General features: G+C 39.1%; 1 protein-coding gene across 3 annotated transcripts; it reads right to left on the reverse strand.

The window, feature by feature from the left end:
* Positions 1 to 41: 41 nt before the first annotated feature.
* On the reverse strand, positions 42 to 20,525 carry cc2d1b (coiled-coil and C2 domain containing 1B). Of its 3 annotated transcripts, XM_049599550.1 has the most exons (26): positions 20,435 to 20,525; positions 20,032 to 20,146; positions 19,795 to 19,939; positions 17,270 to 17,373; positions 15,856 to 15,966; positions 15,204 to 15,350; positions 13,736 to 14,075; positions 12,857 to 12,975; positions 12,312 to 12,390; positions 11,900 to 11,983; positions 10,119 to 10,264; positions 9,717 to 9,789; positions 9,309 to 9,448; positions 9,098 to 9,227; positions 8,789 to 8,961; positions 8,056 to 8,181; positions 7,630 to 7,688; positions 7,282 to 7,398; positions 6,145 to 6,218; positions 5,785 to 5,843; positions 5,614 to 5,665; positions 5,236 to 5,335; positions 4,782 to 4,872; positions 4,523 to 4,645; positions 3,348 to 3,398; positions 42 to 3,169 (listed from the first exon to the last, which is right to left on the reverse strand). In XM_049599550.1, the coding sequence occupies exons 2-24, from the start codon at positions 20,092 to 20,094 to the stop codon at positions 4,526 to 4,528; spliced, it is 2,652 nt and encodes an 883-aa protein (XP_049455507.1). In that variant the 5' UTR covers positions 20,095 to 20,146; positions 20,435 to 20,525; the 3' UTR covers positions 42 to 3,169; positions 3,348 to 3,398; positions 4,523 to 4,525. The 3 variants fall into 3 exon arrangements, with proteins under 3 accessions (XP_049455507.1, XP_049455508.1, XP_049455506.1); XM_049599551.1 differs by having other exon boundaries at positions 3,348 to 4,645; positions 15,204 to 15,347; XM_049599549.1 differs by having other exon boundaries at positions 3,348 to 4,645.
* Positions 20,526 to 20,868: the final 343 nt, after the last annotated feature.

Here is a 20,868-nt window from a genome sequence, read left to right on the forward strand (position 1 = left end):
TGTTGTTTTTTACCTGAAAGAAAATACTTGACAGTCAAAAATTAAAACCAGATATTTTTTAATTGGTACATTTTTAAGCAGGGTAGGCAAATTCAGTCTTCAATTAAAAACAAAATATAGCCATAATTCTGTTTTTGGGATTATTATTACAGAGATTATCATTTTGTAAATATAAACAACATGACATCATCGATCTTTGTAAACAAGTATGTTTAAACAGAAAATAAAGTGATGGGTAACAGTGTTAATATTTATGCCAATGTTTTATATTAACGCTGCATTGATGATGTTTTTCCTCAAATGGAGAAACAAAGAAATGTTGTGACCACAGTAACGTAATAATGTTACAGACAGTTTTGAGGTAAACATGTTGGGAAATGTATTGATGTAGTTGACTCAGTGTGTGTGTTATGGCTTCTTGTGGAGCATGTTTCACAATGCTGCAGTTAAAACTTTAAAGGTTGAGTGTGAAGGATTTAGTGGCATCTAGTGGTGAGGTTGCAGAATGGCCCCATTTAGAGCCAGTGTTTGGTTTGTCCCTTCTGGGCTACTATAGAACACAATGGCTGACTCCGTGGAAGCAGACCCGCTCCGTGTGCAGATATAAACAGCTTATTTTAAGGTATTAAAAACACAACAATTCTTATTTTCAGGTGATTATTAACAAATTAAAACATGTTTGTGAGATTATATTCCATGTTTGCCAATAGATGCCTCTAAATCCTATGCATGAAACCTTTGAAGGGTCAGTTCACTCAAATTATCACCACAGAAAACTTTAAACCTTTAACAGCATCGTATCTTTTCAGAAATGATCTGATTACCTTTATAACTCAAACCAGCAGCGTTCATTCAGGATTAAATCTTCAGTAGAAAGTTGCTCCAATAAAACTACTTTACAGGACTTTATATTTATGAAAATGCATGTTAACAGACAAAACAGTCTCCCTGTGAGGTCAATTTAGTAGCTGTTCGAAACGTTTGAACAGCATTAATGTTCAAATTTCCATTTTTTCCAGGCACTTTAAGGATGACTTCTCCATGTTGGCTCAAAGCTGAGAATGAAAGTTAATTATTGTCCAACTATTTTTCCCTAGTTTCAATTTCCCAGGTCAAAAATCAGCTTTCCATCTCAACATTGCTGTTAAGTATTTCATTTTCCAAATCTCTGAGCAGCACAAAACATATTCAGTCTGCATTGGTTGATATCGCAACAATAAATAAGAAAATATAAATCCTTATATAATTTAGGTGAACTGGCCCTTTAAAACAATGAAGGATTCAGGATCTGATGCATAGCTGTGTAAGGTAGTTACCACATTTAAAGGATTCATCCGACACTTTGGGAAATACACTTGATCACTTTCTTATCCAGATTTTGATGAGAAGCATCAGGAGGTCATTAGCTTAGCTTAGCTTAGCTTAGCTTAGCTTAGCACAAAGACTGGAAGCCGGGGGGAAACAGCTGGCTAGCCTGACTCCGTCTAACGTTTAAAGTAATCCATCTGCCAGCAGCTCTAAGACATCACTAACTGAAGTCTTGTGAATTAATGAGCTTTAGAGGTGAATTTTTTAACTTTGAGCTGTGCTAGCTGTTTCCCCTTGTTTCTAGTCTTAATGCTAAGCTAAGCTAATTGTGTCCTGGCTGTAGCTTCATAATAAAGACAGACACGAGAGTGGTATCAGTCTTCTCATCGACCTTAGCAACAAAGCTAATACGTGTATTTTCCCAAAGGTCAAACTATTCCTTAAACTAAAATATGTACAGGATACTATCAGAGTTTACTCATCCAATCATGTTTACTTATAAATGACCTTTTAACCACTGTATGTGCATAATGTTTGCCTTTAAATAACATTAACATTTAGCTTTTTAAACTAAACTCAGTGAGTCTGCACTGCTTTGTGCTATTAAGTGTAAACAACAAATAAATCTAACACACCTAAAGCCAAAGATATGTGAGTGCGCAGTTTAGTGACCACAGTTAGAGGACTTACTAATCAAAGTGAAAAGTGCCAAAAATCGGAGTGTGGTCTTTAAAATGATTACATAATCGTACCTTGTGTAGTATCATGATTTCTTGGCTTACTCCTTTAAAACATAATTGAGGGGTGCTGCTGCATCCGCCTGCGTTCTCACACTGAAAACCAGATGAGTTGTGAGGGGAAAAATAATTTAAAATAAAGTCCCGTCACATATTAAACTCTCCTGAGCTCTCATGTCATCGTAACAGGTTTGGCAGCTAAAGGGCGACTTCAAATATGCAGGATCTTACAGCAACAGTGATTACTTTGGTATTAGTGCATAGGTGCAGTTCTAGATACCAGAGCTGTAATAATATGAGGAATATGCACACATTCTTTGATATATTATCTAAAGTCATGCCGGGCAGCAGGATCAGGTTAGCTCGACACTGAGCCCCTTAGCAGAGAGACACACTGCCGGACGTCCTCCAGGAGATGGAGTGATGCGCAAGGAGGCTTCTTGGGAAAAAAAGAGTGCTTTTCATTACGCTAACGTGTCTCTTCCTCATGGTTTGGCTCCTCCCAGCAAAGTTGAAGAGCCAAAGCAGGCAAAAGAGAAACCCTTGGTTCCATAGCATCATGCTGAAGCGACTGTGCTACATGTGGAAGTGAGGCGTTTATATATATATGCGTTTCCTCGCTCTAAGCTCCTCCAGAAGCCTCTTCTCTCCTTAAGTTGCATTTAAGGGATTGGAAGATTCTCCATGATCCGTGTCAAAGAGGATGTGTAAGTTAGCATAATGAAAAGCAGCCAGTGATCATTGCCTGAATAGTTTTCTCTGATTCAAGGAGCCTTCACCTTGTTGCCCACAAGTCTGCCCCGCTGCATCACGAGCTTACATCTGCATCCCATCTGTGTGAATCACCAAACGAGAGCAACCCTGCCCTCCATTTAGACAACAAGTATTTGTCCATCAGCTGGTGTCACACTGAAGACAAATGGACCAGCTGACCTACCATAAACCAGCTCCCTGTCTCCTCCTGGTGAACTGCAGTGTGAAAGGGAGCTCTTGTGTCTTGCAAATGTGCAAAAGTTTTAACAAGTCAAAGACCCGTGTAGGTCTGAGTTGACTCTGAACAACAGACCGTCCTCTTCACATCCCAAACTCTGTCCTCCGAGTGTTTATGATTGAGTGCCTTTAATCTGCAAGACAGAGAGGTTGTTATCAGTCAGGTGAATCAAATACACCCAGCTTCATATTTATCATACAGACATATGATCCTCTCATCTAACCCTCAGCAAGAGAGTGAATGAGCTGATGTCCTTTTTCTAATATTTCACTTCATTCAGTTCAGTTCAGACAACAAAAGAAGAAAATTACCTTTTATCTTGTGAATCATCGTAAGTCTTTCAGCAGCATCTAAACAACAACCTTGGAGATAAAAAAAGAATTAACATCAGATGCTTTTACATAACTTTAGCTTTGTCTTTAGCGATAACAATGCTGCAAAAATATTATCACTGAATATAAGACCTGCATTCCAACACCTATTTATGCCAGAAAAGGATTCAGTATGTCACAGTATGTCAAATGCAGTATGCCAGAAATACCAGGATGTCCATTTTCCAGTATACAAACATGTTTTTCTGACTATTCTGACCCACAGTCCTCTGCACAGCAGAAGATACGTCACATCGACTGAGCTGCAGACAGCTGACAGACACCTAAATGACAGATAATGGCGCATTCATGTCTACAAACTACTTTTCTTTTTGTGACTTTTTTTTAGCAAGAAGGTCAATGTTCAGCAACTATTGTTATGACGAAGTTGTATGTCTCAGCTGTATGCAACAGTATCTACTTTGTAAAAGCAGCTGCAGTACTTACTCAAAGAAAAAAAAACTACAAGTACTACAAAGCAGTTGTATGCCTCCGTAAACAGGTCAATTTGCAGTCACAGTTTACATCTATGTGAGTCCAGACTCATATGTCAGCCATGACAAAAGACAATACTTCAAAATATGAATGCTGCTGCAAAGAAGCTACAAATTCTAAAACAAGGATGCTTCACACACATCTTCCCCCTGGCAGCACAGAAGATTCACACTCAAGATTAGAGTCATCAATTCAGCATCTGTCCAGTTGTCTCCCGTTCTGTTCCTGAGACATGATCTTAATTAATGGCCAAAAAAGTGATTTTGCAGAGCATTATGATGTCACAGTGAAGCTGACCTCTGACCTGTCATCACTTCATCATTTTATCCTGTCAGACATTTGTGTGGAAATTTTGTCATAATATCATATGAATTCTTGAGTTTAGTCCAGAAACATGTTTCTTTAGGTCACAGTGACCTTTGAACACCAAATTCTAATCAGTTCATTGTTGAGTCCAAGTGGACATTTGTGCTAAATTTGAAAAAATTCTCTCAAGGCCTTCTTGAGCAATCGTGTTCACAAGAATGGGACGGACAGACGAACAAAACTTGAAACCAAAATGCCTCCAGCCACTGCTATCACCAGCATGGTGGCATAAAAAAACCCAGCGTTAATATTACCCGTTAAGGGTCGATCACCAGCCAGCGCTCGGTGCTCGTCTGCATGTCCTGCCCGCTCAGCGGCTCTCGCAGTCGGACCTTCACTTCAACACGACCACCTGTGGGTTTACGCCCATCCATCACCTGACGCCAGAGACACAAGGTTTGAAGTTACCAATATTTATTCTGTCTGTCAACATCTTAGATAACAAGACTGCTGTGCCTCCATCTCTCTTGACCAGCTTTGTTTTATGGTGTCCTTTTTTAAAATCTCACTCACCTCTACGATCTCCCTGATTTCACTCTGTGACTCCAGTTTTTCCAGCTTTACGAGGGCCGTCCCGATCGGCTTGTCGCTCCGCAGGAAGCCGCTGTGAGACGACACACAGCGACAGCATCACTGCCACAGTCTCAACACTAAACAACACACAGGTGCTCTGACGTGAATGCAGTTCTGAGATCACTCACTGGCTTTCATCTGTTTACTTGTTAGTGTTTGTTGACCAGCTTGTACATAAAACTAAAAGTAGGAGTCCAAACTTCAAGAACCATCCCCTGTGGTTTTACATGTTTTATAGCATTAAAGAAGCTTTGACTTTTGAGGTTTGAGCCACTCATTCCTAAAAAAACACGGCACCACATCCGCTGATCTCATACTGCTGCTGTGGTCGATTACCAAACTGAAGACGAGAGAGGTCATCGTCCTGTAGTGTGTGCAGCTGTCGGTGACTCACCCTTTGTGCAGCAGCTCCAGTTTGAGGCCTTTAGAGTTCACCACCCTCCTGAAGCCGCGGTGGTTACGGTTGATTGACAGGGTGAAGCTCTGGTTATATTCTGGTTTAAGAGAGGTCACAGATGAACAGATGCAGCCTTGTCCAGACACATATGATGTGAACTTCTTAATTCATTAGTTAAAAAAATCTTTTGTAAACTAAATTTATAAAGTGAATGAATATCAAAAAAACAACAAAAAAAAGATCTTGTAAAGTCCCTACACTGAGAAACTTTCTGGATATAATGAGCTAGTATTGGTTCTCATTATTTTAAGACACTTAGTCTTTTTCTTGATACAAATATATGACCACAAATCTACAGCGAAGCATATGTCTCACCTGGGGAGTTAGTGTTCTTGATGACAGCTGTTTTGTGTTTCTGTGGCTGCTCCTGGTGGAAACAAACACAAATCAAACACTTTAAGGAGAGAAGTCACCTGTTTAAACCATCTCAGCAGCCTGTGGTGGCTGTGAAAATGAAAACGAGCTGCTGTAGTTCGAGTCTCTTACCGAGCTGGGGTAGGGGAAGTCAAACTTGACGTATGCATCCAGATCATTTGTTTGAATCCCTGAAGGACAAATGGAGTGTATCACAAAGCATCAAGCAATGTTTAGATTATTTAGACCTTATAATCTTTATTGAATGTGAAGGTTTTAACAATAAATTGGTTAAAAAAAAAAAAACAAAGGTCATAATGACATAAAGGTCACAGCAACCTCTATTTTAGACTCAAAGCAGGGCTTCAAACACAGAGAAGAATGAAGCATGAAAACCATCATCTAGAAGCCTCTAAAATTAAAGCTATAAAACACTATGTGGACTTGCTGTGCTGTATGTGAGGACTGATAGGTGAAGACTTCTGTTTTTACCACTAGGAGCAGGAAGATTCATCCCTTTGACGATAATAACAACCATGTCAGTGCTACTCAGGTCTGGAAATATCCTGAAAGGGAATGAAAGAAGAGGAGAAGACAGAACGTAAGTTTAAAAAAAAGAAGAGGAAAAAAGATTTATTGCTTTGGCTTCTAATTGAAGTGCAAAAAAGGACAAAAAGTTTGACAGTTACTTTAGGTTTGAGCAAAATATCAAGGCACATCTCAATTTATACATACCACCCCGGCACATTTCAGTGCACCACAGGGAATACAAACCCTGCTCTATAGTGAGGCTGTAATATATCAAACATACACACTGACAATACATTCTACCTTTACATAGATAATCATGTTTAGTTACACATTTGTCATACACTGTAGCATAATGCATATATTTTTATATACTTCTTTTATTATATTTTTGTACAATTCCTCTATGCTTATAGAAAAGCAACTGTTTAATACTAATTAATACATTTAAAGGTTTATCAGAAGGCAGATCACTGAACAATGGTTTGTAATCCTCATGGTCAGGATTTTACAACTCTGTAAAGTTTTTACAGTGGCGAATATTTTATTTTTCCTGGCAATGATCATGAGGTATGCATTAGAAAAATGGTGTTCACGTTGCAAAGTCATCTGCCAGGAATATACACTTGCTTGTAACTGACTAGCCAACGCAGCACATGAAGGGTAACAGCAGCAATGTGCGGCTGCTGTCAGTCTGAACGTCACAGCCTCATTCCAGTAGCAGTTTGCAGAGATGTTGAATTGAACTGAATTATACTGAGAGGGATTTTTGACTTTATGCCCAGCCTTTTACAAACATGAGAGGAAGATTATTAGAAACTACAACACCGCCACTAATGAGACCTTAAACATATAGTCAAACTGACACCTCTCGTAACATTATAATTGAATTAAAACTGCATTACATTGTTGCAGACATGTACCTAATGAAGTGGCCAGGGTGTGTATATATTTCAACATTTTTATTATTTAAACAAAGCATCTTTTACTTTAACCCAGGCACTGCCAGTTTCTATATTTTTAAACAGAATTTGTTGGAATAATAAAAAATAAAAAAAATTGTATGAAACTTTAGTTGAACTTTTGCAGCACAAAACCGACCTGACAGTGTGAAACGATCTCTCCTCAAAGTGATGTTTCGGAGGAGGCAGACCTCTCGACTGAGCCAGCTTCAAAATTTCCAGACTCTTCTTACATCTCTCCGCCATCCTCTCAAACCTGAAGAGCACGCACACATCAGTACATCATGCTGTTATTGACTGTATATTTTATCATCTAAATATTCAGGTATACAATCAAAGACACAAAAATTCAGACAAGAAATATAATTATTTACTCATATTTTCTATATTTGATCTAAATAGATAATCAGATTTATTAATTGATGAATTAAGTTTGGCATTATAACTGAGTTTGGAGCTTGTGTGTGTTCTGACACAGGAAGCTTACTTGGTTGTTTCCGTGATGTTCCCCAGGTGTGTGAACTGCTTGGAGTGAGTCATGCATTTCTAAAAAGGATGAAGAGGAAGACAAAATCTCAGACATCTCAAGGAAAATGTTCATCTTCACAGCAATAACAAGAACAGTGTAGAACAACCACACTGGGAATAGAAACACAAATGCTTTTGTTGGCATCAGAATTCATCTGGAAACTTATATATATGTTGGATTCTACACAAAGTTTCTCCAAGGCCATCGGATTTCTGAACATCAAGAACAAACAAGAAGTTTACTCGTATGATTAAAATGTTATCGTAAAGAGAAAAAAATATTGAAATGCATTCATTTAAAACTAATTAAGGAGATATACCAATAAAACTTTAATTAAGAACAGTGAACACGACAACATGATAATCTGTAGCCCTGCAGTTTTACCTCGTACTGCTCTTTGAGGATCTTGGCCAGTTGTGCGTAAAGCTGCTCTGCTTTCTCTGAGATCTGCACGTCGCTGTGATGAACCAGGATGAAGTCGTCGTCTTCGTCACCAGGGGGCGAAGGCACCTACGGGAAACAGCACAGAGAGCGTCAACCACAGTAGGCCTCCATGAGCTATATTATTTCTTAATTCCGTGCCTCCTTGTCTCCTCTTTCCTCCGTCTTCCTGCCTGTGACCAAGCGCACCATCTTGTGTGCAAGTTTTCCTAAAATGCATCTCAAGGAAATAAACGAAGTGAGAGGAGGCTTAGCAGAGAAGGTATGAGAGAAGGTGCAAAGGTATCCATTGCAGAAGTCTTTTTGGCACTTGTGACATACAAGGCTGAACTCAGACTACATGAGTTTTAAAATCCTAACTGATTTTGAAATCAGGTTGCATCAAGCACATGAGGACACACAAAATTTGAAAATAATGGTGCATCACATTACAGGACAAGAGGCATCAATCAATCTCTGAATATATTTTTTTGAAATCACTTTCTTCTCATCAAGTTCAAAGTACGTTGTGCTATAAAAAAAATTGACATATTCTAGGGCTACAACATTAATCAGAAAAAAAATCTAATTTCTCACAAGCAAGATGTTGCTATTTTAACACAAACAGTTCCTTCCACAAGGTAAAGAACCTCAATAAATAAAGCTGTGACAAAGAGTGAATCACCCATCTGCTCACCGTGCTGATGTCCACAGACTTGCCGCTGCGCGCTGCGTCGATCATGGGTTCGAAGCCCTTGGCAGTGCGGAGGAAGATCTTGGCCTGCTCCATGTCGTTCTTCTGCTTCGCCTGCAGAGCCGCCTTCATGTACTGCTTCTTCCTGCCCTCCAGAAACTCCAGTTGCTGAACCGCTGCAGGACAAAGAATGTCAGAAAGTAAACAGACCATAAACAACTATGTAGTTAAAGGGTTATCTCTCTCTTTAATTGTCACAGAAATTAAATAGTGTTGGGGTTTTAGATGACATGCATCCTTTTAGGGACTGACCTGTTGGTGAAAGTCCTTCTCTGGCAGATGTCCTGTCAGGTGAGGCTGACGGAGACCTTTTCCTTCCTTGACCTGGGGTGGGGACATCCAACGTGATCTTCTTTGGCTCTTCTGGAACAGCAGGCTTCGACTGCAACAAACACAAAACAGGGTATCAACAATTTATCCACTAATACGTATAAAACATTATAATGTGCAGCTGATAACCAACCTCCTCCTCCTCCTTCTCATCTTCTTCCTCATCTGCTACTTCAGTAGCATCAGTGGAGGCAAGCTTATCGGCTGCCTGCAGAGCAGCAATGAGTCCCTGTTCAGCTCCAGTTGCCTTCAGGCCCGGGATTGGAGGAAAACCTGAGAAACATAAGCAAATTTGTCATTCTGACTGGCTTCACATATCTTAAACACCACATTCTAGTTTTACTCTTTCTGTAAAGTACAAAAACATGTCCTTATGTAGCTGATACAGAGACTCACTGAAGGCTTTTACAGTGACACAGTTCACAGTAGCACCCCAGGACAACAGACCCAGAATGGCAATTCAAATCCAATTTTACGGAGCTAAATGTGACTTGGAAATTACACCGTCGACTCAAAAACATGAATGACAAAAGAGTCTTACCAGGGGGCACCGGCAGCTCCTCAAAGTTGACCGCTTTTCCTGCTTTGTGAGCTCGGATGGCACTCTGGTATTGCTGCAGAAGGAGAGAGGTGAAATATTATTTCACAGCTCAGCTTATGCTGATGTGATGCTGTAAAGTACAAAAAATGTTATTGAGAATAGTGCCATTATTGTCAGTAGTTTTACTGTTGTCATGCTGTCTTTAAAATAACTGGCTATACACTATATATAAGAACTAACTGAAAAAAAGGAGCTGTAAGCTTATAATGTTTCAGCTTCATTCTATTATGACACCTGTAACTGAAACATAATCATGTAGAAAGATGAAGCCTGACAACAGTTTTAGCAGAAGAGTTCTGTAAAGGTAGATACAGACATCGGAAGGAGTCTTTCGTCTTATACCTTGGCGATACGGTCGTGCATTCGGGCCTTGCGATCATCTCCACTGGCTTTGGCCTGATTGGACGCCTCCACATACTTGGCTCGTCTCTGCTCCAGAGCCTCCAACACATCTTTGGGAGCTGCAGGGGCTGATGGGGGTGCAGCGGCTGAGGGAGAGAGGCCACAACATTTGCAAAGAGTTTCTAGATATGTGTTTTTTGTTCTTTTATTGTGAGATTTTACCTCAAAGCTAATATTATTAAACAAGATTATGAGTCTACAGCCACACCGTGAGGCTGTTTTATGAGACATCAGAGGTCTCATTACAGAAATGTCCTGCAACTGAATCCTATCTAATGTCTGTTTAGGATAACATTTAGGATTATGGGTATTACAGAAACAGATTTTCCAATTGCATCTTAAAATAGGATTTCATTGTTACAGAACTGTCCTAACTTAGAATTTCCCAAGTTAGTACTCCTGAATTAGGACGGCATACATCCTGTCCTACATTCACAATAACTGCCAAAATGGCAGCAGCACTGTTGTCAGGTCTGTATGGCAAAGACAATTAAGATGGGGAACAACATGAACACCAAAATATAATATCTGAAAGACAACTCAAACCCATTACACTTTAAATTTCTCGGACCATATTTATCAACTGCAGATTAGTGCCTCCAACTCCTCTTAACTAAAATTGAACGCAACTTTTTTTGTCCACAACAGTAAGCCAGCTAACCAGTGACAAGTGAGAGCCATCAATATGATGTCTTGTCCGTCTCAAGGAGCCTACCGCCGGTACATTCTAATCAAAGATACAGGCGTGACAGGACGAGTGCTAATTTAAAAAAAATCTAATTTACAGTTATAGTTAGGATTTCTCAAGTTGACATAAGACGTCTAAGACATGATGGGACATGCCCATGAGTTTAGGAATTGCTTCTGTGATAGGAAAACAGGTTTTTTTTTTTATCTTTAAAACTTAAGTTAAGATAGGACAGGCAGTTAGGATATTTATCTTAATGAGGACCCACAGCTTTAAGCTAAATGCTAAATGCTTAAATGACAATGCTAACATGCTGACGTTTAGTAGGTAGAAATATATCCTGTTCATCATCTTAGTTTAATTTGTTGGCATGCTAATATTTGCTAATTAGCACTCAACACAAAGTACAGCTGAGGCTGATGGGAGTGTCAGTAGTTTTGCAGATAGTTAATCAGAAACCAAAGTACTCAACAAATTGAAATTTTGACCTGGTGACTGCACTCAATGACATATCAGGGGATCACCAAAGTCAGTAGAATTTATCCTCATGAGACCTTGACTATCTGTACCAATTTTCATGGCATAGTGGTGGAGGAACCAACAGTGCCATCCCTCGCGGCGTGCTGCTGAAGTGGGGTACTGTTTTAAATGTTTCGATACTTATGCCTGATAAATGGCAGGTACTGAAGTTATATATTTTTTTTATACTTCTTCTACAAAATCCTTTCATCATTTAACAAAATAAGCTAAACCTCTAGATGCATCAGTGCTGTCTTAACACAATGCGCTGTTCAAGAAGTTTGCCAAATAAAATCAGAAAGTATTTGACTGAAGAAATATATACAGAGCTGTGAAGGTTATTTGGTTGGTCGTCAAAAAGTATCAGTGTTTGACATTAGCTTGTTGATATGAATTATGTTAAGAGAAATAAGGGAGAATTGGAAACACAACTGCATGACTGGTCAAAAAGAAGCTTGTGCCACCACGACAGCACAAGCAAAGTACAGTTACAGAATGTTGAAATCATTAATACCTGGAGCTGCTGCAACCGGTTGGGTGACTTCTACGTTTTGCCCAGCAGTAGGTTCCTTCACTGGAGCAGAGCCTCCTCCTGGACCTAAAATAAAACAACATTTTGAACATACAGAAGCAGATATAGCAGATTTCTGTCCGGTAAAATCCATCCTTCCATAATCTGAAACCACTTATCCTTCAGGGCTATGAGGAGGGGTGGGGGCTGGAGCCGATTCCAGCTGACACTGGGCATTGGACTCAAAGAGTGGGAGTAAGAAGCCAAATCAGAAAAACTTTGTCTTTTCTTTGTCCTCTTCTGACTCTGATATTTCCCCCTTAACCTTTCATTCCTCCATGTTTTAAAAAGAACTGTATAAAATGAATTTGTTGTGTGTGATACACTTATTTCCTGTTATAGCAGCATTCCTCACCCTGTCCTGGAGATGGAGGAAGGCCACTTAGGTCGACTGCTTGTCCTTTTTCCAACGCCTCAATCACAGCATCGAACCTCTGCACCAAAAATACAACAAACCACCAACTCTGTCAAACATAATGATGGTCTTTGTCTTCTTCCAAATTGTTGGCATGTTTCACATACTTTAGAGGGAAATCCTCCAGTCAGAATATGCAGCAAGAGACTCCGACAGCTCAAATAGTTATGTGTAACTGCATGTTAGCAAATTAACTTCAAATATATATTTGTTTTTAAATCAGAGACATTAAAATTTTTTAAATTGGTTCATGTGTTTCAAAATTTGTCATGGTACACATTCTTCTATTCGTCATCATTAATTTTCTGACACTGTGTTAAAATCATAGTATTCAGTAAGAATACCAATGCTGGCACACAACAGAGAAACCTGTTTGTAGGAGATTCAAATTTATACAAAACACAACGCTGTTGTTACAGATTTTGTACAGGGGTCTCTGTCTTGGTTTAAAAGCAGACATTTGTGGTTGTCCTCTTTGTACTCACCTTGCTGGTCTTGAAGTAAAGCCTAGCTTGATCCAGATCTCCCTGCTTCTTGGCCCTCAGTGCTGCCATCTTGTATTCTTTCTGCCTCTCCAAAAGCAAAGTCTTGGTTGCCTCGTTGGCTGTAGATCATGTGGACAGAAACACACAACAATTACCACAGTGAAAGGCCACATTCATCACTTATTGAGAAGCTAGAAGACAACCCCTGTGCCTCGATAATTTAATATATCTGCCACTGAAAAAAAAAAACAAAACAGATTGGTACTAAAAAAGAATTTCACATGCAATCCAGTAATGTGTTACCATTACTGATAAATATGAGGAGGCCTAGAATTTACATTGCCTGTGACTTAATTCCTATAACAGTGTGTCAGTGTGTTATACGCAGAGTGCTGGAATACAGAATAAGAAATCAAATTATAGATTAAAGTATCTAATGAAGTTTATTTGTGGATTATTAAGCTTGACAACCCCATCATCTAACCAACTGGTCTCAAATTTAGGGTCAAAAAATAAATCAAATCATTACGTAACTCAAACATCAATTCAAATAGGAGAAAATATACATCTATTTATTTATCTGTAACTTTTAGATTTTATTTATTTTTTTGTTTTTTCTTACTACTTATTTATCATTATTAATATCCATTTTAACAATTATGATATTTTTAATTTTTTTTTGTGTGTGCGTCTCACCTACAAGCTTTGTTATACTGAATTTATTGATACACACATGTAATTGTTTATTTCTGTTTGATTACTAAAAAGTACACAGGGATGGGGCTCTCTTGGTGCAGAAACACATGGGGCGGGGTTTTATTGTGTTGATCTAACCCAATTTCATAATCAATATAACTGTATAATCCAAATCACACAGACCATCTGTTGGACTGGTCTGAGGCTGGTCGGCAGGCTCCTCTGTCGGCTCCTCTGGAGATGGGATGGTGCTCAGAGTGTACGGGGTGGTGGGGGACAACTGCTCCTCTTCACCGCCAGGGGTGATGATCTCTGGTACAGCAGGCGGTGGCGTTGTGGCCTCTGACTCCCCCTGCTGATCTGAAGGAGTGGGTTCAGGAGGTGAGGGAACAGGGGGAGCAGGTCGAGGGGGAACAGCAGGACGAGGCGCGGCACTTGGGGCTCCAGTGGCAACAGGAGGGGGGATCCCTGCCTCGTCCACAGATCTCCCTTTTTTAACAGCAGCTAACATTGACTCCAGATTCTGCAGAGAGCAAAATGAACAGTCAGTATCATCTGCACCTGCATGACTGCAGTCCAGTGATTTCAGGCACAAATTATAAACTATATAACAAGACAATAAGTACATATCATAAATTATGGGCCCTGAGAACTGATTTAAAAGATGACAAACAGCAAAATGTCGTCCTTAAGGGAGCTGAACAATGTGATCAGACATGTAAATACCTAAAAATTGTAAGAATCTGTAGCTGTTGGGCATGTTTAGTGTTGTTGCTCACTGATTTAAAGAAGAGGCCTTCACTAAGGAATTGTTTTCAGCTGAAATACTGCTTTGATTTTTTATCTTAAAATATAAAACGTATGTTTGGAAATTGAATAGTGGTACTCAGACAGCGGTACTCAAATAACTGGTAATAAAATAAAAACTTGAAAAGCTTCTCAACACAGAGGTACGACACTTATCTCTGTGCTACGTCAAACAGTGAAATGCTGATTATCATATTATTTGTTGTGACATTTCCAGCTGACATTTTTTAGTATTTGAAGTTTGATTTTGTAAATGTTCCTTAATTATAATTAACAAAACAAATGGTTACCAATTTCTAGCAAGGCATCCTTTAATAAGGGTTCTTAAGTTGTAATTAATGGCTTTATAATTGGTTAGTTAATAATTTACTGATGCTTTTTAGATTCATTAAAAGGCATTAATGAGCTAAACATTTGGGTTGTAAAAAAAATCATTTATGAACACCTTATTAACATTTAAAACTGCAGACTTGATTATTATTTAAACCTTTTATTAATAACATTAACATTTATAAGTACAGACTTGACAGCTTATTAGAGAGTGAGAGACCCATGGAGCATTTATGAATGGATTATATCATTTAGAACTTTAACCCTTTATTACCAAACAGGCAGGATATTTCACATTTTAACTGATCTCAAAGCATTGGCAAAGTATTTATTCACCATACTAAAGACACTGGTTACAAGTTAAGATCCTTTTATAAATGGTGCCAATGATTCAATCCATTTCAAAATCCCATCCCATATTTTAACTATGACAGACAATAGTTCATAATTAAAACACTGCTGTGACTCTTCATCTTGATCATATATCTTGTCACGAGCTGGTAGTTTCACTCACCTTCAGGCCACGCTCATATCTCCGGGCTTTGGAGGTCTCCCCTGCAGTTTTAGCATTTTGTAAGGCCGTCTTGTACATGACAATTCTCTCCTCCAGTGTATGCTGAAGAGTGCCAGGAGCTGCAGAGGGGACCTTTACTTCCGGCTGCTTTACCATAACAACATACAGATACTGTCAACATTATCAGAAAACAGCTGGTGAATCTACACTGTAAGAAATTACTCAGAACTGTGGGTTGAGAAAGTATTTGTCACAGATAAATAATGGGAGGAAAAATGCTGCAGTTTCAACATATCTATATCTCACCTTTGATCACTGGTTTAAAAACTAGTCACACAAACTACTTCAAGGAGACCCAGACACAGGTGAGATAGGTGTCAGGAAATGTGTTTACAGAAATGCAGAAACTTACCAGAAAGATTCAACCAGTCATGTTAAGTAAATGACTATTGTTAGGAGATGTGACTATACTATAAAAAGATCTGAGGTGATTTAAGATTAAAACCACCAGCTAAATTTGTAAACCAGCAGCAGCCAATGAGGACAAATACATCTACCCTTTTCTGTTACTGGCAATAGCTAAAATTCTTATTCTTATTTTGGTGGCTGGTGAGTCAATTACAATGCTGGCAGCAAGTAACATGTTGTGTACCTGCGGAGGTGGCGACTCTGGTGTTTCAGATTGAGAAGATTCAGCAGTGGCGGAGGATGCGGAGGAAACATCCTCAGCTTCCTCCTCACCCACCACTTCCTGTAGCTCTGCCTGATGGGGGGAAAAATACAGCAACCAATCAACAGCCAGCTTTGACTGTTCTTACACAAGGCTCAATAGAGGCACAGAGTGTGAGACAAGTTTTCCGTAAAACAGGCAGTTGTTTGACAAACAAAAGCTCTGCAAACCAAAATGTGCATGTGTAACAAAGGCCCTACAAATCAATAAATAAAAAACAATAAACAACATACTTAAACTAAAATGCATGGCAACATACCAACCAGGTCAGATGTTTCGTTTTGTTCATTCTCTTTTGGGTCACTGTCTGTGCCAGTAATGAAGTGCACCTCTGATGGTTATTACAAGTCCACCTGCACCTGTCCAGTTCAACTCTGCACTGCAGAAAAACTGGTTTCTGCTCCAGTTGTTTAACTAGGCTTGAAGGAGGATCAGAAGCTGGAGAAATTACCCCAAATCCTTGTAGGAATATCATCTTTGTGGCTACAAAAATCAGCCAATCACCTTAAAAACACAGTATATCTAGAATTTAGGGGACTCAGAAAATAAAATGTGCTATTGCTTTTATCTTTTGTAGGCTTGACTACTATAACATCTGTCTTTACAAATCTCAGCAACAACTTGATCAGACAGCTTCTTCAGAATGCCGTAACAAGAGTCCTCACTTATATCAAAAAGTGGAAAACATCCATTCATTTCTTTGCACTGGTCTCCTCCACCACACAATCATAAACTGAACATGTTGACACTAGCATTGCTCTGAGGATTATTGTATTTACATTCTTGAACGAAACACTGCAGAGGCAAATTCATCAGGGAAGTGTTCTGCATAACAAACACACTAAGACACGATATTCTCATTGTGTGGAGCTTGGTGGTTGTTCACGCATTTGCAACAAGGTATGTATGTCAAGCCTGTGTATGTGCGTGGTTGTGAATATACAACAGAGTGAAAAAAAATTGAATTTCCTCTTCAGGGATTACTAGAATATGCCTACCTTCCTTCCTTCCTTCCTTCCCTGCTTTTAGCCACTAAAATACCAGTTAAAAATAATAATAAATCATTTGATATGAAGTGCTTTTCATGTGACCCAAGAAACTAAAACAATAAAAATCCTGGCTAAAAAGATACACAGTGGTCGTCTACATTTGTCCCAGGACTGACACATTTAGGATTCTTAGTGTTTGAAGGCAACAAGACATTTAAACCATGTGGCTGACAGCCAAAAGGCCCAAAAGAAATACAGTTTTCTTTTGTCTGATAAATGGACTCTCAAAATCTAAGCAGCCACAAACTCTGGCATGAGAGCAGTTCTAAATATACAGTAACACCAACCAATAGATCTTCATCGTCCTCCAGGTTACTGTCATCTTCATCATCATCCACATCTCTCATACACTCATCTGCCATTTTTGCGATGTCTTCCATGGGCAGCGGGCCTATGACACAAACATGATGCCATGTATCCAGCTGGGTTTGTATTTGAGATCATCAACACATATTACATGATAGAGCAGTAATGACGTAGATGTCAGCAGGGTCTATCTATAACTACCATAACCATTCTGCCAGGATAATAAATATGGAAAAGTGTTTCTTTGCCATATTGTTTTTGCCAACTTAGATGTATCCAATCATGCTATGTGGCCATTTGAATAAAAATAATGTGTCCACATACACACTTCTAACTGTAACTGTACTTTCCAATGGACTCAAAATACTATTATTTGTAGTCCTGATGTTAATGTTAATTCTTCTGTACCAGTCAAAGAGTCAATTTGGGCTCAAAACATCATACTTTTTTATTGGAGTAAAGAAAAAGAAGATTAAAAGGAGCAGATAACAGTGTAATAAGTCCTTTAGGAGACAGAAATCAGTGAGCACGTTTACATGCGCACAATAATCAGATGGGAACTGGGAATAATCAGGTAATGGTAATAATCCGATTTGACGCGTTTACGTGAATTTCAATAATCTGACAATCAGAAAAACCTGGTTTACATGATTCACTCCTTCAGTTGGATTTCTCCCCAAGTACATGACATAAAACTCAAACTTCCTGTTACAGTAGGTACTCATATCCTTGAAAAACCTCGAAAAGTACGCAAGTCATATATTTGCAGAATAAAGCACTCATCATGCTGACAGCTTATATTCTTACAGTACTGTTTGTTTTTATCATTAACAAATACATGTGAGAGCATTCTAATGTGTAGTTTATCAATGCGGAGCCAATTTTACATACTTTGGGTAGATTCATAGTAAAAGTACTGCAAAGTGCAATATACAACTGTATTGTATATAAACTTGTCACACAAAGTGCATAACATATAAGTAAGATAAAATAAAAGTGACAATTTAAACACTGATAATATAAAAATATATTATTTTATGTAAAATCTTTATCTGAAAGGAAACAAAAGCTGTCAGATTAACGTAGTGGGGTAGAAAGTACAATATTTCCCTCTAAAATGTAGTGGAGTGGGAGTATAAAATAGCAAAACCCGAAAGAAACCAGATTAAAGTGTATACATGCACCGAATAATCTGACTATTGGGGAAAAAGCTAGATGTGTTTATCTGATTTCATAATCATAATCAGATAATGGCTTTTATCTTATAAAGCCTATCGGATTATGCTGTTTACATGACCACTTGAATAATCAGGTAACTCCAGATATCAGATAATGATCGGTTTATTAGTGTGCATGTAACCGCGCTCATTGTTTGGAGATGGTCTTTCCTGTTTCAACATGACCATAACCCCAGTGCACAAAGAGAGATCCATGAGGAAATGGTTTTTCCAGCTTGGTGCAGAAGAACTTGATTGGCCTGTAGAGACTCTCGACCTCAACCCCATTAAAAACATTGAGATGAACTGAAATGTCGACTGTGAGTCAGACCAGTGCGCAACTTCTCTGTCTACTCTGCTGTTGTGAATAAATGGAAGCAAATTCCTGGAGCATGGGTTGGAAATGCCATCCCAGTAGAGGGGTGATACAGCATATGGGTGAACAGTTCTAGCCTAATAATCAATGAGAAAATCCTAGATGTATGGAGTGAGTTAGAGGGCTGGATCACACTAGTAATGCTAAGTTGTCCACACACTTTTGATACTATAGTAGATGTACTAGAATAAATCAACCAAGCTGTTATGTTGGCCAATAGTAGCTTTTTGCAAATATAGCAGTATTAGCAATATGTCAGCTGCTAATTCATGAACTTTAAGTACAGAAATGCCAAAGATATGTTTCAGGATCACCAATCTATAGTTTGTCCACCAGAGACTAATGTTTATTTTTTTAACTGTAAAATGTCCTGCCTAATAAATGTCTTAGTCACAATTATTAAAGGTCCAGTGTGTAGAATTTAGGGCCAACAATTGGCAGAAATGGACAATAATATTCATAAATATGTATGTAGTTTATAATCACCTGAAAATACAAACTATTGTGTTTTTATTACCTAAGAATAAGCCATTTATATCTGTGTACGGAGCGGATCCTCTGCCACAGAGACCGACATGTTGTTACACAGTTGCCCAGGACAGACAAACCAAACACTGGTGCTAGATAGGGCCATTCGCGTTTTCGTGTCAGCAGCCGTAGTTCTCCGACACGCTTGGCACACAGGGGAAGTTTTGGCTCTGCAACCTTACCGCTAGATGTCAGTAAATTCTACACACTAGACCTTTAAATAAGCAAATTTAAGGGAAGTTATCATTATCAGATTTTTTTAAACTCTTTTATCTTATAATTGGTGTCTGCCTCAAACATCCAGGTATCGGTGAGGCTGTAGTGCTGACACCAGGCATGGGCATGGGTATTAACTGGTTACAGCAGTATACATCACAGCACTCACTTTTCCCCTTAGGTTTGGCTCTTCCTCCAGCAGCAGCTTTATTTCCAGTGATAGCAGCAAGTTCAGCCTCCAGGTCAGGGTCGTCCAGATCCCCCTCCATCCCCATCATCATCTGCTCAGGGTCCAGGTCTACAAACAGACCCATCTGAAACCAGGAAGTAAAAGATAACACCATGACAGCTACTGTCCAGGGAAAACGTCACATAAAACATCTGTGCCGGTTGTTGTTGTTGTTACCTGCTTGGCAGCAGCAGCGCCCTGGCCTCTGGGCTGCGGAGCTCTCTTCTTCTTCCCAAACATGTTGTTGTTGTTGTGGCTTGTTGTTTAACAAGCGACACTCCAGCGATACAAACTACAAACACATAAAAACAATCGGTTTCCTGATGTATAATGTCATCAGTCTGTGCGCAGCGGTTAAAATCATGTGAGCGGTTGTCAGGTGGCTCCCAGACAGAGAGTGAGTGGCAACGAGCTGCCCAACTGACGGTTATGTTAGCTGAACGGCTAGCTGCTAGCTAACCATGTTTGTCGCCTCTAACTCGAAAAGTTTGTTTAAGAGAAAGAAGACGACTGTTTGTGCCGCTGTAAGCAACATTTAAGTAGAGTTTTGCCCAGGGTTATATAACGTGAGTGTGTTTACCTGCTCGTTCAGCACTTCATCAGGTTTTTTTCAGAGGAACAGTTTCATTTCTGTGGTTTGACATGGTAATGGGTTAGTGTGAGTACGCATGCGCAGAGCGAGGGAGCGTCCAGGGCTAATTTTAAAGGTGCAGCCCTGACATGACATGACTCCTGATAGACTGGATAAATAATGCACAAATAAATCTGTTAGGCAAGTAAGAAATGAATCTGCAACTGTGTAATAAGTTACACTGTCATAATTTCATTTTTTACAGTCATCTCATGATTTAAGTTTCATCAGCATCTGCATGGGAAACACCAGAAATCTGTACAATGACTTTCCTGTGCCAAGACACTCAAAAACATAGCAAACTAAGCATTTAAATATACTATATACAAATGTGTGTAATTGATATATGATAAACGTCTTTCTTTTTTAAAAATGTATATACA

Source organism: Epinephelus fuscoguttatus, linkage group LG15 (genome assembly GCF_011397635.1).
Source record: "Epinephelus fuscoguttatus linkage group LG15, E.fuscoguttatus.final_Chr_v1".
Lineage (NCBI taxonomy): Eukaryota > Metazoa > Chordata > Actinopteri > Perciformes > Serranidae > Epinephelus > Epinephelus fuscoguttatus.

Excerpts from the sequence above, each read along its gene's own strand:
- cc2d1b (XM_049599550.1), bottom strand. The coding sequence starts at position 20,094 with ATGTTTGGGAAGAAGAAGAGAGCTCCGCAGCCCAGAGGCCAGGGCGCT. Across the intron at positions 15,351-15,855 it reads CAGAGTCGCCACCTCCGCAG|CAGCCGGAAGTAAAGGTCCC; the intron begins GTACACAACATG and ends GTTATGGTAAAG. Across the intron at positions 12,391-12,856 it reads TTTACTTCAAGACCAGCAAG|AGGTTCGATGCTGTGATTGA; the intron begins GTGAGTACAAAG and ends TTTTTGGTGCAG.